General features: G+C 41.8%; 1 protein-coding gene across 6 annotated transcripts in view; it reads left to right on the top strand.

Moving 5' to 3' along the window:
* The first annotated feature begins 4,872 nt into the window (after positions 1 to 4,872).
* MTF2 (metal response element binding transcription factor 2) overlaps positions 4,873 to 17,068 on the top strand; it is a 23,004-nt gene continuing 10,808 nt past the window's right edge. For 2 of the 6 annotated variants that reach the window (XM_015413366.1, XM_015413365.1), the window contains exons 1-10: positions 4,873 to 5,107; positions 6,663 to 6,740; positions 10,122 to 10,320; positions 10,410 to 10,491; positions 10,986 to 11,081; positions 11,343 to 11,443; positions 12,681 to 12,829; positions 13,920 to 14,015; positions 14,534 to 14,602; positions 15,588 to 15,711. In XM_015413366.1, coding sequence (XP_015268852.1) covers positions 5,103 to 5,107; positions 6,663 to 6,740; positions 10,122 to 10,320; positions 10,410 to 10,491; positions 10,986 to 11,081; positions 11,343 to 11,443; positions 12,681 to 12,829; positions 13,920 to 14,015; positions 14,534 to 14,602; positions 15,588 to 15,711 — 999 coding nt within the window. In that variant the 5' untranslated portion in view covers positions 4,873 to 5,102. Of the gene's footprint in view, positions 5,108 to 6,658; positions 6,741 to 7,875; positions 7,904 to 8,607; positions 8,735 to 10,121; positions 10,321 to 10,409; positions 10,492 to 10,985; positions 11,082 to 11,342; positions 11,444 to 12,680; positions 12,830 to 13,919; positions 14,016 to 14,533; positions 14,603 to 15,587; positions 15,712 to 17,068 lie in introns of those variants that run through there. The other 4 variants (XM_015413368.1, XM_015413369.1, XM_015413370.1 and 1 more) reach the window with 4 other exon arrangements.

Here is a 17,068-nt window from a genome sequence, read left to right as displayed (position 1 = left end):
ATTGGACACATTTTACCTCAGAACAGCAAACTGTTTAGAATGTTAGAGGCAAAAGCTAATCAAGTTGCATATGCAAACGACCTCTGTGTTCCGAGGCAAAGGCCAATGAGGCTGCATATGCAAATAACCTCTGTGTTCTGACTGGCTATGGGGGGAGATGAACAGCAAACTGTTTAGAACTTTGGAGGCAAGACTCAAGCAATGCAGCCAGTGGGTAGGGACAGATTCTGAGTGACACACCAGGGCGCCAACCAATTCCGAAGCATGTGGAATGTTCTAGAGAAGTGCCACCACCATTCGGCTTTTTTATTTATGGGAGCTTACTTACTGAACAGTTTCTTCAAATTTGCAAACATTTTCCCCCTCAGAATTCCATCACAATCCTCCAAACAGTGTGCAGCAGTTGTCACCTGTGAATGTGATGCATTCCTGAAGTAGTCCTTTACGTTCTAATCTAGGGTCTCCTTTAGCTATGAAATTTTATCTGCAGTTTCATTGGGTTGGCTTTGTAGTTGAATTAATTTGGACTGTAAGCCACAACTTTTCCAAACAAAATATTGAACAATTATTGGAAACAGCGTTACTGAACCATGATTGCTCCCATCAGTAGAAACTCCACAGTAATTTATTTCTTCAACACTTTTCCAAAACATTTTCAACAGAATTGGGTGCCAAAAGAGAATTTATAACTGCGTTGAGTCTGTCTTAGTTCTTGCACTGTAAAATTGTCTTGCAACATCAGAATCCAGGAATGTCCTCTTTAGCAGGCCTGATATGCAATTCATCACTTTGTAATGGTTGTGGTGCTTAACAGTGTGGAAAGTGAAAGCACCTTTGGCTGCACTTATGCCATCTTCTAATTTGCTACCTGGCAACCTAGCAGTTCGAAAGCAAGAAATTGCAAGTAGATAAATAGGTACCACTTCGGTGGGAAGGTAACAGCGTTCCGTGCGCCTTGTTTAGTCATGCCGGCCACATGACCACAGAAACGTCTTCGGACAGCGCTGGCTCTTCGGCTTTGAAACGGAGATGAGCACTGCAACCCTAGAGTCGGACTCGACTGCCTTTCGAGCAAGGGAACCTTTACCTTTACGAAGAAGTCTGTTAATTTTTCTGAAGAAGCTTCTTCATGTACCGCTCTCGTGATTTTCAGAAGCCACTTAGTCACAAAGCACACTGTGTGACCTTGGGACAGTCACATAGAGCGGTAGGTCTGAGGGAGGGGGGGGGGGGGATAGGAAGTATTTCCTTTCATACACAAATGAAATATTTACTCAAATTATCCCAGTGAAGGATTTCATGACATCTTTCCTCTTCTCTTAGAGTCCTCTTTGTTTGACTGAGGCTCAGACTATTACAAGTGAAAAAATATATATTTTTCAAACCACGATTGTTGATAGCATCTGTTAGAAACATAATTTTATATTTAAATAATTGAATATAGATAGATTCAGGTGGGTAGCCATGTTGGTCTGAAGCAACAGAACAAAGTTTGAGTCCAGTGGCACCTTTAAGACCAACAAAATTTAATTCTGGGTATATGCTTTCAAGAGCATCTGATACACATGAAAGCTTATACCCAGAATTAAACTTTGTTGGTCTTAAAGGTGCCACTGGACTCAAACTTTGTTTTCAGATAGATAGTAATCTATATTACTGGGCCCGGGGCCTGGACTAAGTTCACCCTGTCCCGTCCTCCCCGAAACTGAGACATCTATGCCCCTGTACTGGGCCTCTCATGACTGAGGTTTTCAATTTAACCCTCTCTAGATAAAATGCCTTTAGTTATTTTTCAGCTTTAATTCTTATTTTAATTGTTTTTCTCTCTTCTAAATCAGAGCCATTGTAAGACCAGTGATAATGGCAAGAAAGGCACAACAGTTCGAAGCACAGATGAGATATGAACTGAAAACTGAATTCTCAGCTATGGTATAACAGTTCATCATTCAGTGGGTTTCCTTAACCCTGAACATAAATATCATCTTAACTGCAACACAAGTAACCTAATCTCAATTATTTATTTTTAAAAAACATTGTTTTATAGTTTGTTTTTAGCATGAGAACTATTTAAGACCCTTTTAAAGCTGTTTTCTGCTCTGGCTGTGTTGTTGAATGCCGGGTTTTAATAAGCTTCATGGTGTTTTATGTTTTTATAAACTTTTACACTGTAAGATTCCTTGGGCCCATTCTCTAGATAGGTGGCACAGAAATGTTCCAAATACATAAACAAATAAACCCAAACTCTAGGAAATGCTGGTTCAGAAGAGTTGGTTTTTATACCCCATTTTATATCCAGTTACAAAAAAAGTTTATAAGAGATTTAAAACTATATGACATGAGAGGAGTTTGCAGTATGTGGCAGATGTTAGATCTCAACTTGAGACTTCCCAGTCACAGTCTTCATCACCCTACAACTATGCTATCAGAAACACAGTGAAAATGAAATAGAGACAATAAAACCAACTGCTGTGAAGTCAAAGAGTTATTACAAGGTGACCATGCCAGTGGAGCTTACCTTTTTAATTTTGTCAGAAATAGTGTATGTTGTGAATTACTTTGTTATTTGTTACTGGATGGTTACAACTGAATAAAATTTGAAGAAAAAAAAGAAATAGTATGTCAGGCTTGGTAGACAAAAAACTTGGGGCAAGTAGGATGTAAGAGCAAACAGGGTGAGCTATCATTAATCTATGGGGGGGGGGGTAGGCAAACCCTGGCATGTGCCAACAGCAAGACATCAGACTATTTTGCTTGGCAACCATGGCCAGGTCTCCATCCAATCAACCAAGGTTCTGGCAGCACTGCTGATGCCAATGGAAAAGGAGAAGGCAATAGGTATGGCTCATGCCCCTCATCACATCCCAGACCTGCACAGCCACCAGCGAAGTCCAAGGTGAATCCCTGAGACACTGGCAGTGCTGTTGGGGTTCGGCTTGCTTCAAGTACAATCATTTCTCCCCATTTTATGTGTGTACATATATACATTGTATGTGTGTACATGTGTAGCACTTGGGCCATAAAAGTTGCCTACTCCTTAATTTTGTTTTAATGCAGCAAAAACCTGAAAATAGGAGTTAAGTTTATTTCTAAAAATACACATGTCATGTTAATTTACGGCCATGGCCCTCTATGCAGTCCTCTTCAGTTTCTGGAAAGGAAATCAAGCTTCGTGTATTTTTCCGTTCTCATTGTGCATATGCTTCCTGAAAAGTAAGTAAAGGAAATGGTACTATTACCTGACCCATAACAGTTAAGAAATGATGGATTTTAAAAAGTTGTAAACTGCTGTGAAGACCTCATGGTCAAAAAGAGGATGGGAATATAACAAAAACCGACAGGTTTTCAGTTGTATTGTATTATGTGCCATTGACACAGTCCTGTCTCTTTTAAAATGCATTAAAATAAATGTAGTAATCCAAGCAAAAAAGTAGAAGTGGTGGAGCATTTGTTGTTCAGTCGCACAGTCGAGTCTGACTCTTCGCAACCCCATGGACCCGCTCCCGCCAGGCCAGGCGGAGCATACCTCTAAACAAATCCACGTTTAGTTCCCATCTGCAGAACAGAAACATTAGTAATCTGCCTAACACGGTTGTGTGAGAACTTAAAAATTAATAAAGAATTATTAAAACAGGGTTGTGTGAGAATAAGCACAATAAAGACTGTAAAAGCACACTGCAAATTAAAATACTACACAATCAGTGGTAATAATGGTTAAACATTAACTGGAAGTTAATATCAAAGGAGCTTTAACAAGTGGTGGTGGGTATTGGGCAGTCAAAAGCCAGGCAGTTTTGTTGATTGTTGAGAAGGAACAATAGCTATTCCTGTCAAAGATTCAAGTGGGTAGCCATGTTGGTTTGAAGCAACAGAACAAGGTTTGAGTTAGGGGCACCTTTAAGACCAACCAAGTAGCAGCTTTCGTGTGCATGCACTTTGTTCTACTCTGCCAAAGGGAGGGAAAAGGAGGTTGTCTTTATGTGTTCTCAGAATGTGTAGGGTTTTAATTCTCTGTATAACTTCCCTCTGTATAACTTTCCTACCAGAATTTCGTTGAAGTTATTGGGACTGGTTGTACAGATCACAAACTGTTACGATCAAAAGCACCCTCGCCGCAGCAGGCCATCCTCCGCTCATTCTTCTAACAGAAACGTCTCTCCATCTGGGCGACGAGCAAAGCCCGGGCATGTTGGTTGGGAGTGGAAGGGAGACGGAAAAGGGCCCGAGGAAAGACGGCGCATTAGGCTGGTTTTACTCGGGATACATTTTCCAGCCAATTGTGGGACTACAGGAAGTACAGCTATCTTGAAACTGGTGGAGAGGACGCTGGAATAAAAAACAAGTCGTCTTGAAGGCGCCACAAGAGGACCCCTATGGTTTTGCTTTTTGTTTTTGCTGCAACAGAATAACACGGCCACGCTTTCCGGAAACGGTTAGGGAAAACGAGGTAGCAGATCTGTTGCAGCGAGAACAACAAAGAGTCCTGACACACCTAAGAGGAACCTACGTTGTGAGGGACGAGCTTCCTTGGGCCAGAGCCCATGCCGTCGGGCCCGCTCACTGCGTTGCCCGCAGAAACCTCCTTTGCCTGCTTCCTGACGAACCTTCTCCCGTACAGAAGCGCATTCTCCCCCCGCCTGGTCTGATTTGAGGCTAAAGTCCAGCAGCAGGAAGGACTCCTTCGCCTCCAACCCTCTCGAAAATAGTCCCTCTTTGTTCACCCGTAGTTTGGAGGTGCTCGCGACCAGTATTCTTCCGCACGTCTCCGCTCCGGCTGGCTTCCTCTCCCGGCCTCTCATTCCCCGCCCCTCGCCGGGGAAATCGCGGCTCGGCCGGGTTGGGCTGGCGAGGGGGAGGCGGGCGGGCGAGCGAGCGGCTCCTTTGTGTTTCCCACAATGCACCAGCTTCTCCTCCGCGGGAAAGAAAAATGGCGAAGGGGTGTAGTGGAGCCGGGCAGCTTGTGAGGCTGGCGTGAGCCCCTCTCTCTGCCACGCTCGCCTCAGAGAGGCCGCGAAGAGCCCAGGCGACGACGGGCCTCTCGGGGAGGGCGCATTGAGCGCACTGATTTCCCTGTATGAAGCGGTTGGCCCCATTGGAGAGACCGAATGAGGTGAGGGACGGACGGCCGGGGACACCCCCCCCCCCCCCCCCCGGTAATGGGATCTCGCAAAGGGGGTAATGGAAGTACACTGACGGGGAGGGGGGGAAGAATTGCTCAGTTCTGATCCAGCTTTTGTCGGTTTTACTCCCCCCTCGGTCACTTTTCTCTGCTTAGTGGTTGTTATTAGCAGAATGCCCGCCCCCATTATGCGGGGGACCGAGAGAAGGAAGCCTTCCAGACGTCCTCTGTTTAATACTGTTTGTAAGAATAGGATGGGGGAAATGGGTAGTACCGTAGGTCGAGAATGAGTTGAAGGGCACGCAATATAAATCCTATCTGCGGCTGACTGTATGCAAGGGGGGCTTTTGCTGTCCCGTGGAAACCAAAACAAAGGCGAGAACTGTAAGAGGAGTCTGAGCCTCTAGACACGCCTCGCTTGCCGTGATCAGCCACGGCCACGTAAACTGGGCAGCTTCCCTCTGCTAGTTCCCAGCTGCATATGCGCCAAAAAGAAAAGTTGTTTTTCTTTTCTTCAAAGGGGGAGAGTCTAGCTGAAGGGGAAAGGGATAATCTTCTGTGCAAGGATTATAAGGCAGGCCGTAACAGTGTTTGGAAAACAATGATCATTTGTACATTCCCTTGCTTGCTTCCTCAGAGGGTGGAAGCTTTGATCTGGTGCGAGTTCTAATGAAAGGAGAGTGATCTGCTTTTAGTTCTTGTTCAAAGAATATGGACGTGTTGTTAAAACTATAAGTATTTTTGTGCCTGCTTCCCAGATAATTGGGGCCCAAGATAGGTAACATGCAGCAGCTAGTGGCCCCAGAATGGGGGTGTGCAGCCACATCAAATTAAAGGTTATAATCTGCTTTATTATTAAGTTATTTGAATAATGCAAAATTGAACGCTTTGTACAGTTATTAATTAGAAAATCCTAGTTTGTGAGATTCTTTTCTTTCTTTTGTGCGTGTATTTGTGTGTGTTGCCTCAGACTGAACCAGCTGTTTAGCTGGGTTCTGGGTAGACATACACAGAGAGGTTGGCATCTGTATGCATATCTCCCAGTAGTGGATCAGCATACTAGTTTTAGGTCATGGCCTGAATTTAGAGAGTTCCTGCTAGATACATGAATAGGATATTGCTAGTAAATATTGTCATCCCATAAGCAGTGAAGAACTCCCCCCCCCCCATATGATTAACTCCCTTGGAAATTTCTCTAATGGTTCAGATATTAATTTCTTAAAACTTCTGGAAGTAGATTAGGTCATGTAAAATTATTCTGTTTGTACTATTCATAAGCATAGCATTACAAGTGTAGCTGTCCTTATTTAAACATTATTAGCCTTATTGACTGTACTCTGTTTTCAGGATTACATCTCACTTTTATCAGCCAGGTTGTTTTACATTATTAGAATATTCATATTATCATTCTGAATTTGAGTTAAATAACCTGTAACTATTGTGAACCAAATAATTGTCCTCCATTAGATGTTCTCTACATGTGAACTAGAAGCACCACGATTTGCATTACCAGTTTTAACATGTATCTTGTCTCTTCATAAGATAGTAATTCCAAAGGATACTACCAAGCAGGAATTATCCATGGATTTCTCTCTGTCACACACTCAGACACCATGTCTCTAAGGTGAATTGTGTTATGTCCATCTAAAAAATCTATGATCTTTTGAATTCTTTGATATAAATACATACAAGATGTTTCTAATGCTATCTCCTGTAAATAAAATCTAGAAATTCTAGCTTTTTAAAAGCAATCTTAGCAGATTCCTTTTATTTGAATAGTAACAGAACTTAAAAGCTGTACCTAGTCAGTTTATTTTAATTTCATGTAGATTGGCGGGGTGGGAACTGGTTCACGAGCACTTAAAATTTAATTTCTTTGTTGAAAATGTCTTAGTTGCAATGTAGTCAGTTACAAGTTACGACTTGGCACAAACCTCCTGCAAATATTTGCAATCACAGTAAATCAAGCGAGATATAAATAAAATATCAAGTCAATATTTCTGAACACTAGTCAAAATTATTTTAAAATCTTAATCCTGTGAAATGTATTTTCAACTAATGCAAAGCTACAGCTGCTAAATCATGAGTAAATTATATTAAATATTAAGTGGTACTCAAGTATGTCATTGCAGAGGACATAAAAGGACATGGAATATTCTGTTATTTGCATGGCAGAACTATTCTCATATTCATTATCCAAGTTTTTAATATGCTGTGAGAGCAAAATAATAGTTTTAACTGCAGAGGTCATGAGTCATATTTCATAGCCAATGTAATAATAGAGTTTCCCTCTGTATTGAGCACTTAATTGCTTGTGTACTTCAACATGTTATAAAATGCTTGAAATTCTTGGAAAAGCCTTTGAATTTAAAGTAAATATAAGGAGGACAGGACATCTTGATCGGATTTACTGCCTGACAAGTTACTGTTGTCTGAAATGTTACTATTGCCAACAAAAGTAGAAATGCATGCCGCTTTATGAAGCTGTTGCCACATACTTGAAGGGTGCAATTTTGTGCACACACAAGTCACATTTACTTCAGTAGGACTTACTCTTGAGTACATAATCTATAAGTCTGACAGGTTCCTCTGTGGGCTGTTCGCAGTTCATTCTTCAAGTTTAGCATGTTATTTAGGTAAAAAAAAATTAACTAGCTTTTGTAGAAGGTGAGATCTAAACCTTTGCCTTATGTAACTTTTTCTCATTTGTGTAGTTGTCAAGTTTGAAAGGTATTATGATATAGAGCTAATGTGAAAGACCCTTCTAGCAGCAGAAGTTCTTTCTAGGTCAGTTTTATTCATTTATCTGCCCTAGGATTTTCATGTGGTTGTAGAGATGAAGACAGTGGCCCTATTTACTCAAATTTCAGCCTGGTAAGAGTCTTGGGGGCACCTCCCACCATCCTTACCATGTAGAGAAAATATCAGGTTAACTGGGTTTACTGCATTTATTTGAGCTCAGAATATTACTTTTCCACATTTAAGGGAGCATGGGGGAAAGTATCGATTCTACACTTTTGTAAACCACTCTGGACCTACAATGTATAATAATATTTATAAAGTAGTTTATAAATATTAAATCAATTATCCAGAAATCTACCTCTATATTCAAAGAGTGGGAGCAGTGTTGCTGTCTGCTGTTCAGATAGTTTTGTTCTAATGCTGCTGACTACTGTGCAAATGCATTGCTCTAGAGCTTGTATAAAGTTTTGTTGAACTGGCACAGTACACCTACTCAGAAGATTACTTGGAGCCAGTTGCTATGCTGTCTGTTGAGAATGATTTTGCATCTCTGTTTTGTTATCCATGTGAATACTATCAAACCAACATTTAGTTGTGCAAGCAATACAGAGTGGTTCTTGTATACTTTTGTAAACTACCTTGGACCTACCATGTAGGTCTTAACATGGTGGTTCTTCATTCCATAGGCTTCACTTGTGGAGGTTTTGCTTCTCATTAGTGATTGCCGCTTGAATGTATTTAAAAAAACACTACATCAGAAGCCATCATATAAGAGAAATTTCCAGGGATTAAACGAGGCTGGAGAAATCTCAGGCGACCAAGAGCTAACAACATAATGCTGATGTTTAGGAATAGGACAGCTTCCCTCACACCAAGGTTAGGGTTTTGTATTCATTGTTTACCTAGTTTCTGGTGCCAGACAGAATTTCTGCTGGTGTCCTGCCTACCTTGCTGCCTAACCGTTTTCATATCTGTGCAGACAGAGGTGTCACCTCAGTCAGACTCCCCTGACTGAGTCTAGGGGAGAATTATTGTGACAATGTAGGGGGGTTCTCCCCAAATGTCTTCAGCCTTACATGTATTGGAGGTCACATACTTGACCTGCTCTTCATTCTATCGATCTAATGTATTTTTATCCCACCCTTTATCCAAGGAGCTCAGGGTGCCATGTGTGATTTCCTTTCCCTTTCCCGTTTCATCCTCAGAAATGACCCTGTGAGATAAGCAAGGTATGAGGGACGTAGCCAAGGTGAAGAATGGAAGAACGGGAATAGGCTGGCCTTGAGGGTGGTGATTTGAAACAGAATATTTCTGTGATTTCCCTTTCAAGGACAGATCACTATCTGGCAAGGCTTTGGGTAGTGGGAGGACCCTATGCCTCCAAAGGGCTGGGGAACGGCTTTAGTCTGCTTTTTGAGATGAATGGATCCAGATGGTTTCCAGGTGATTTCCAGATGATCCAGGTAGATAACTGTAGGACATGGTGGGAAATCGTGTTGAAGCCATGGTTCATCTCTGGAATATGAAAATGCTGTGGCCAGCTGGATACCCCTATTGATAACAGTACTAGGCACCTCCAGAGCAGTGATTTCTCCTATTTGGTTGGATCACTACAACCTGAAAATGTGAACAGGATGCTTGGAAAGGTCTCTTTTACAACCTGCCTGCTTCACTTTTGCCCAAAAGAGAGTTACTGCCTGGATATGGGAACTCTTCCTTGAAAAAGGAGATGAGCCTGACCACCTTGGAGGAGGTGGTTTGGATGCTAGTCCTAAAGGTACCTTCATTAGATTATTCATGGAATCGCATCTGTCAGCCCATCTCAGTCTCTCCTTGGGGGCAAGATTGTGGGTTCAGCACCAAGGGCCTGTAGATGTAACTGATTTTCTAGGTCATGGCTTTGGTACATAAAATTCCTTGGCTGTTTTTGATGGAGATAGGTACTGGAATAGATTGAGAGTGCTATCTTCCAGATTCTCCTGAATTCCTCAGCAGTGTTCAGTGTCACTGACGATTGAGTAGGAATTGAAGGCTACGATACTGTGGTGGTTCCTACCTGGAACATGATTCTAGAAGGCTATATTAGTTCTTCTTTCAGCCCCACACCTGTTCTGAGTAGTGCCCTTGTAAGAATATCAACCCCTTTGTTGAGTTTCAATGTCACACATGGCTAGCAGAGCTTGAAACTGTACAAGTTGATACCCTTTTATTATTGCAAGAAATCAATCTAAGAGGTCATATTAATGTTGCTTTTTAATTTTAGAGACTCTACGGGGGTGGGTAATTCAGTGGTCCACAAGCGGTCTCCTTTACGGCGACACCAAAAGCCACCAGTCTCTGTGACCAAGCTGTCCTCACGGGATGGACAGAAAGCCAAAAAGCCAGTGTGCAAATTTGAAGAAGGTCAAGATGTCCTAGCCAGGTGGTCAGATGGCTTGTTTTATCTTGGAACTATCAAAAAGGTAATTCATTAATAGGTACTATTAAATCATTTTCTTATGTGTACTGGTGGTTTTATATGTAGCAACCTCAAATTTATTCTTGTTTTCAGATAAACAAACTGAAACAGAGCTGCTTCATTATATTTGAAGACAGCTCAAAATCCTGGGTTCTTTGGAAGGACATACAAACAGGCAAGCACCTTCTGCGTCTTTGTTCTTTTAGTTTTGTGTTCATTAGTGTGAATGTTCAGACTCTTTTTCTCAGATCCCACCCAGTATAAGGATGAAAAGTGTTGGTTGTCTGTAATATGTAGGTGCAGAAAGACACAGTGCCTTGGGGCTTCTGAGATCACAATATATTTAAGTTCCTTAATTTCCTCACACTGCTCTAGAGAAAAACTTTAGTCAACATCAGTTTTGTTCCTGTTTTATGTACTTCCTGTCCTCACAACTCGCTCTCACAACTAATGCTGTCCTTCTCTCAACTTGTTCTCAAACACTGGTATCTGCTGGGTCTTAATGCACTCAGCTTACTGCCTGTTCCTCTTTCCCCCGTATGCTGACTGCTGTTGGTTTTCTAATCACAACTAGTTTAAAAGTCTTATATATATATATTTGAATATTGCTCTTGAAATGGCATACATGAACTTTTAAAAATTGTAAACCTAGACCCTCCCTTTTTTTAGGAGCGACTGAAAGTGGGGAAATGGTCTGTACAATATGTCAAGAAGAATATTCAGAAGCACCCAATGAAATGGTTATATGTGATAAATGTGGTCAAGGTAACTTGCATTATTTTAGAAATTTATCAGCTTCTTTAGTTTTATCCTGCATGTAGAGATGTTTGCATTGGCATGGTCCCTGTAGCATTCATACCACCATATCATTTATTGCACCTGGTAATATATCGGGACATGTTGTTGATGATCAGTTGGGGAATAAATTGTTGTTTCTGTATCAATGTGATGATCCTTCCTGCACTTGTCAAGACAGGAAAGGCGTTTAATGTTCTTTAAACCCTGTAAATTCTTTTTTGAATTCAGGTTATCATCAGCTATGTCACACGCCAAATATTGATTCTACTGTGATAGATTCGGATGATAAATGGCTTTGCCGGCAGTGTGTCTTCGCAACAACAACAAAGGTATGCTGACTACTCTGTTGATGTGAGTTACCTGGATTTCAGTAAAGCTTTTGATAAGGTTCCCCATGACATTCTGATGGGAAAACTGGAAGACTGTGGACTGGACTGTAGGACAGTGCGGTGGATAGGGTACTGGTTAGAGGACTGCACCCAAGAGTGGTGGTTAATGGCGTTTCATCAGATTGGAGGGAGGTGTCCAGTGGGGTGCTGCAGGGCTTGGTTTTGGGCCCGGTACTTTTCAATATTTTTATCAGTGATCTGGATGAAGGGGCAGAAGGGCTACTCATTAAATTTGTTGATGATACCAAATTGGGAGCCGTAGCAAACACCCAAGAAGATAGAGTTAAAATTCAGCAAGACTTGAATACTCTGGAGAAGTGGGCAGTTGCAAATAGGATGCAATTCAACAACGATAAATGCACAGTATTACGTCTGGGCCACAAAAATGTCAAGCACAAATACTGGATGGGTAGTGTATGCGAAAGAGATCTTGTGGTAAGAGTGGACTGTAAACTAAATATGACAGTCAGTGTTATATGGTGGCAAAAAAGGCTAATTCAGTCTTGGGTTGTATTAAAAGGGCCATAGCGTCGAAATCGCAGGAGGTCATAGCCTGTCTGTATACTTCCTTGGTCAGGCCACATCTCGAGTACTGTGTGCAGTTCTGGAGGCCTCACTTTTAAAAGGATGCGGGCAAAATCGAGAGGATGCAGAAGAGAGTGACTAGGATGATCAGGGGTCTGGAGACTAAGCCCTACAAGGAAAGGATAAGGGCCTTGGGAATGTTTAAATTGAAGAGGAGATTGAGGGGGGACATGATTGCTCTCTTTAAATATTTGAAAGGCTGTCATTTGGAGGAGGGCGAGGAGCTGTTCCAGTTGGCAGCAGAGGATAGGACCTGAAGCAATGGGTTTAAATTACATGCAGAAAGGTATCGGCTGGATATTAGGAAAAACTTTTTCACGGTCAGAGTGGTTCAAAGGTGGAATCAGCTGCCTAGGGAGGTGGTTAGCTCCCCTTCACTGACAGCTTTCAAGAAGAGGCTGGACGAATATTTGTCAGAGATACTTTAGGTTGGACCTACATTGGGCAGGGGGGTTGGACTAGATGGTCTGTATGGCCCCTTCCAACTCTATGATTCTATGATTCTACTTAATAAAGTGACTACTGCTGAAATATTTTATTTCTGCATGGCACTGGACACTAGCATTTGCTCTTTCAATATGTCTTCATTCAGAGAGGTGGCGCACTTAAGAAAGGACCAAATGCCAAAGCCCTACAAGTCATGAAGCAAACATTGCCTTACAGTGTAGCAGACCTTGAATGGGATGCAGGCCATAAAACGAATGCCCAGCAGTGTTATTGCTACTGTGGAGGTCCTGGAGAGTAAGTTAAAAAATATTTATAAAAGGGTTCTCTGTCAAATGTATTCCTACATACTTGTTGCCAATGATATGTATGACTGCTGGCTTACATTTCACAGAAATAAGCGTATACTAATAAGAAGGTGCTACATTATGCTATTTCACCAGCAATATCAGGCTTTGACTACATTGCTATACTTTGGTTTATGAAGTCTGTATTTGAGACAAATGTGTGCATGCAGATTTTAGGCAGATTTTATTCCAGATTAAGTTTGTTGATTTCTGTATAGGATAGCATTGAATTGTAGATCGAATGAAGTCCTGTGCTTTGCTGGGAGTTGGCCTCATTTGAATTGAGATGCTTCCAAATAAACATACATTGTATCAGGATGCTATTTTCAATGGGAGTAGGGTAAAATTTGCTGTGCTCATATTGTGTGATACTCTGGTTGTACAGCAGAGGCCAGTTTTACACAAATTTAGGAACAAGGATGGCATTCCCAAAAAGGGGATGGTGTGTGAATAAGGCTAACAACCAGGGTGGGTTTCCAGAAGCAGGTTTCAAATACAGCCAGGCGGTATGGCTACCAACAATGTTGTCTCGAATTAATTTTGTTGCTTTGATGTTCCAAGTATGGGGAAATGTGCAATATGGGTTGCTCAAGCAGTTGTTATTCTGTAGCATGAACAAGCAGCAGAGAAGCACTGTTGAAGCCCACATGATTACTTGGCATGAGTCACCATGAAAGGGTATGCCTGGGATACACATGGGCATAGATTATTCAGATTTCACAGCTAAAATATTGAAGTATGCCCAATGTTTTCTAAGCATGTCACTTTCTTCTCCCAAAAGGTAATTTCCCTGGGGGGGGGTGAGAAAAATATCTGTACATCCATGCTGTAGTGTGGTGCCTCTGCAGTTTGCCACAAGTACATAAATCAGGAAGGCACTGTACAAAGGCTTCCCTAGGTATGTACTTGCAGCAAAAATATTTAATCAAAAATATGTTTAGAGGTACTTTTAATCTTGGTGTAGTTCAGAATGAAACATTGCTGTGCTATAATAGGGAACCCTTACCACAACCCATTTTTTCTAATTTCTCTTAATGAAGCTGGTATTTGAAGATGCTACAGTGCTGCAAATGTAAACAGTGGTTTCATGAGGCTTGCGTGCAGTGCCTCCAAAAGCCAATGCTTTTTGGTGACAGGTAAGATCCTGTATGTTTATCATTGTTGTATTTGTCTTAGTATTTAATCAGTGAACTAATGGGTTGTATCTTACCAGTTTGTTCAGCTGCCGCTACTGTGTTCCTCCATTGCAAGTAGCTTTCCATTGATACAAGAAGTTCTTGCACACAGAAAGACACTTGTGCAGTAGTGCAATGCCCTTCTCCTGGGGGAGTATGCTGGCAGAATCAGAATGAACTGGTAGGATCTCACCTATTGTATTTATGCCCCTAAAAGTTTATTTATTTATACACACACACATTTTAGGCTCCATTCATTGGAGATTTATAGCTGGTGGATAGCCTTGGATGTGCCTGTTAAATTCATTGCAAGTTGGATGGGTTTCAGCTGTGCAGTATATGTTGGTTACTAGTTTAGATCTGGAAATCCTAAACACCTTGCAAAATTGGACTGCTTGCTAATAGTATTGATTACAGATACACATTTTCAAATAATTGAACATGCTTTACATTTTGTGCTTTCTCACTTTTTTTTAAAGGTTTTATACATTCATATGTTCAGTTTGTAGTTCTGGACCAGAATACCTCAAACGTTTACCCTTGCAATGGTAAGAACAACTTCAGAGTAGAACTGTGTTGCACATTTTCCTAGCTGTTGTCTGCTCTAAAAACATATTTGCCCTTGAACAATGGAGGAACGTAAGTAATTACCTTGTATTACTACTGTTCAGTGTTCTTTCTTTTCAGTTAGCTTCAAGTTAATCAGCTAAGGAATTCTGAAGCAGCGTAGAATGAGTTTCTAGTAAACTACTACGTAAGATTACATGGGATTCAAATAACATCATGCCTTGACCTGGACCCTTAGTAGGTACAGATCCAGCTCTTGACCTGCCAGGTGCCTGAGCCTTTGCTTCTATGCAATCCTGAAACTCAGAAAGCTCACTTCATCATTGTCCCATCTTGGCTTGTCCACAGCCTCAGTCAGTGCTGTCTTGCATCTGTTCTAGGGTCTAAGCTCCTCTGCAGTTAGTGCATAGTGCTAGGGCTCACACAGCTGTGATTTTTGGGCAACGGTATCTCTGTTACCTGTACTGTCTTTACTGTCTAACACTGAGTCAGGCTTGGCTTCCCTCAGCCTTCCTTCCTCAGGGCGTTCTGGCTGTCCTGTACTGTCTGGAGGGGAGTCTTTTTAAAGTACCTCCACTTTTCCCTGATATGCAGATGAAACCACATTACTGTCAGAAAACAGAGGTCATTAATTCATAGGGTTGCTGTAAGTCAGAAGTGACTTGATGGCACTAAATGCACGCACTCTCTCACCCCCCCAAAGTGCTGATGGGTCAGCTACACCTGTTGCAGTTGCATTCCATCACTTCTAACCATACTGTTGCTACTTCCATTGTGGCTAAAAGTGCTACCATGCTGCTTCCCTTTGGCCCTAGAATGTTCCCTGCCACAGGTTTAATAAAGCTGTCAAAACTTTGTGAACTTCATAACTTGGCACAGTAAGCCAATAGTCTTGTTTTCTTGCCAGATTGCGCTTGCATTTATAAAATGCTAAAATGTGCTAACTATTGACATTTTGAATTCTAGGGTGGACATAGCACATCTATGCCTTTACAACCTAAGTGTTATTCACAAAAAGAAATATTTTGATTCAGAGCTTGAACTTATGACCTACATTAATGAAAACTGGGATCGACTGCACCCTGGTGAAGTACGTTGTTGAAATAGTCTTCTTGGGGTATTCTCTCATCCATAACGCATGAATAGATAAAAAATATGTTTAATCTGTTCACAAAAAGAATATACCATTAAATTTTCCACTTAGTAAAATAGGAGTACTCTGAAAAGAATTTTCTTGTGTTATGGACTTAATTTACAGGTGCACTAATTGGGTACAGGAGGCAATGAAGCTCAGATTCTTCTGTAATCAACAGTGAGAAGCACTGGCTGTCATTGATTGCATCATGAGCTCCTTTTCATATTAAGTCTGGATGTCTTGTCCACACACAGAATTCTATTCTAATGCATATTCGTCATAAAAGAAAAACAGGTCTACTGCTGAAAATGTCGAGTTGTCAAGATTTTCCCCTCACCACCCCCTCCATATCATGTAGCACAGGTGTCCCAGTATACTGTTGTCACTATTACTTGTGTTCTCAGCTCTGCCACCAGCTAATGAAGTCAAGTACTGGTAGGAAACTATACAGTATAAACGACATCAAGATAAAATGTACTAAAAGACATTGGGGGAGAACTTGACACGTATTGGCAGCCTTATGTTTTTTGTAATGCATAATTGCACCCTAAAAAGTTTTTCATAGGTAAAATCCTTGAGTCCTGATTTGCTTTGCGTATAAATTGAATGGAAACAGTCATTGTTGCTAATCTAGGAAAATTCAACATACAGAAATTTCTGAATGTTCATTATGTTTTAAATGAGCAACAGAGGACTGTGTGTACCAAGTTCCACTAAACAAAGCAGAACTCTCCATCTGCTCCCACGGGTCAGGAGCACCCAGCAACTGTGCTCAGGATAATGTGATGATTCACAGTGGGGCAGAGAAACGAGCAAAAGTCAGACACACGCCCCCCTCTGGAAATGTCCTCCTGCTGGGAGAAAGTAAGCATGAGAATACAACCCTGAGATGCTGAAGGATCTTGCATTTTTGACTTCATTAATAATGGAACACACTCATACGGGCCGGAAAATGCGAGGGGGAAGCGTGGCTGTTTGCCCCGGAGGAAAATAACGTGCGGTTGCGCGATCAGACATCCCTTCGAGGTCCCGTGGTTAGGGGGCAGGTGCCGATCACACGATGATCCTGCAGCGGGGCAAAGAAGCGGTGTGGCGCGATCACACCAGCAATCGCTAGGCGCCGCTTTCGTGGCAAATGGGATGGATTTTTTTTAAAAACTGAAGTTTGTGCATACGCATGACTGAGCAATCGTATCTGCACATCCGAAGGCGGGTGGTGGGCTTACCGGAGAGGGCGACAGACACTTCCAGACCCCAACAGAGCTCCGAGGCATAGGCAATGGAGGGGGAAGTGGGCCCCCTCGTCACAGCC

The sequence above is a fragment of the Gekko japonicus genome, unplaced genomic scaffold, assembly GCF_001447785.1.
Source record: "Gekko japonicus isolate JY-2015 unplaced genomic scaffold, Gekko_japonicus_V1.1 scaffold70, whole genome shotgun sequence".
Taxonomy (NCBI): Eukaryota; Metazoa; Chordata; class Lepidosauria; order Squamata; family Gekkonidae; genus Gekko; species Gekko japonicus.
Note: the sequence above shows the minus strand (reverse complement) of the source record. Positions and strands in the feature narration are given on the sequence as shown.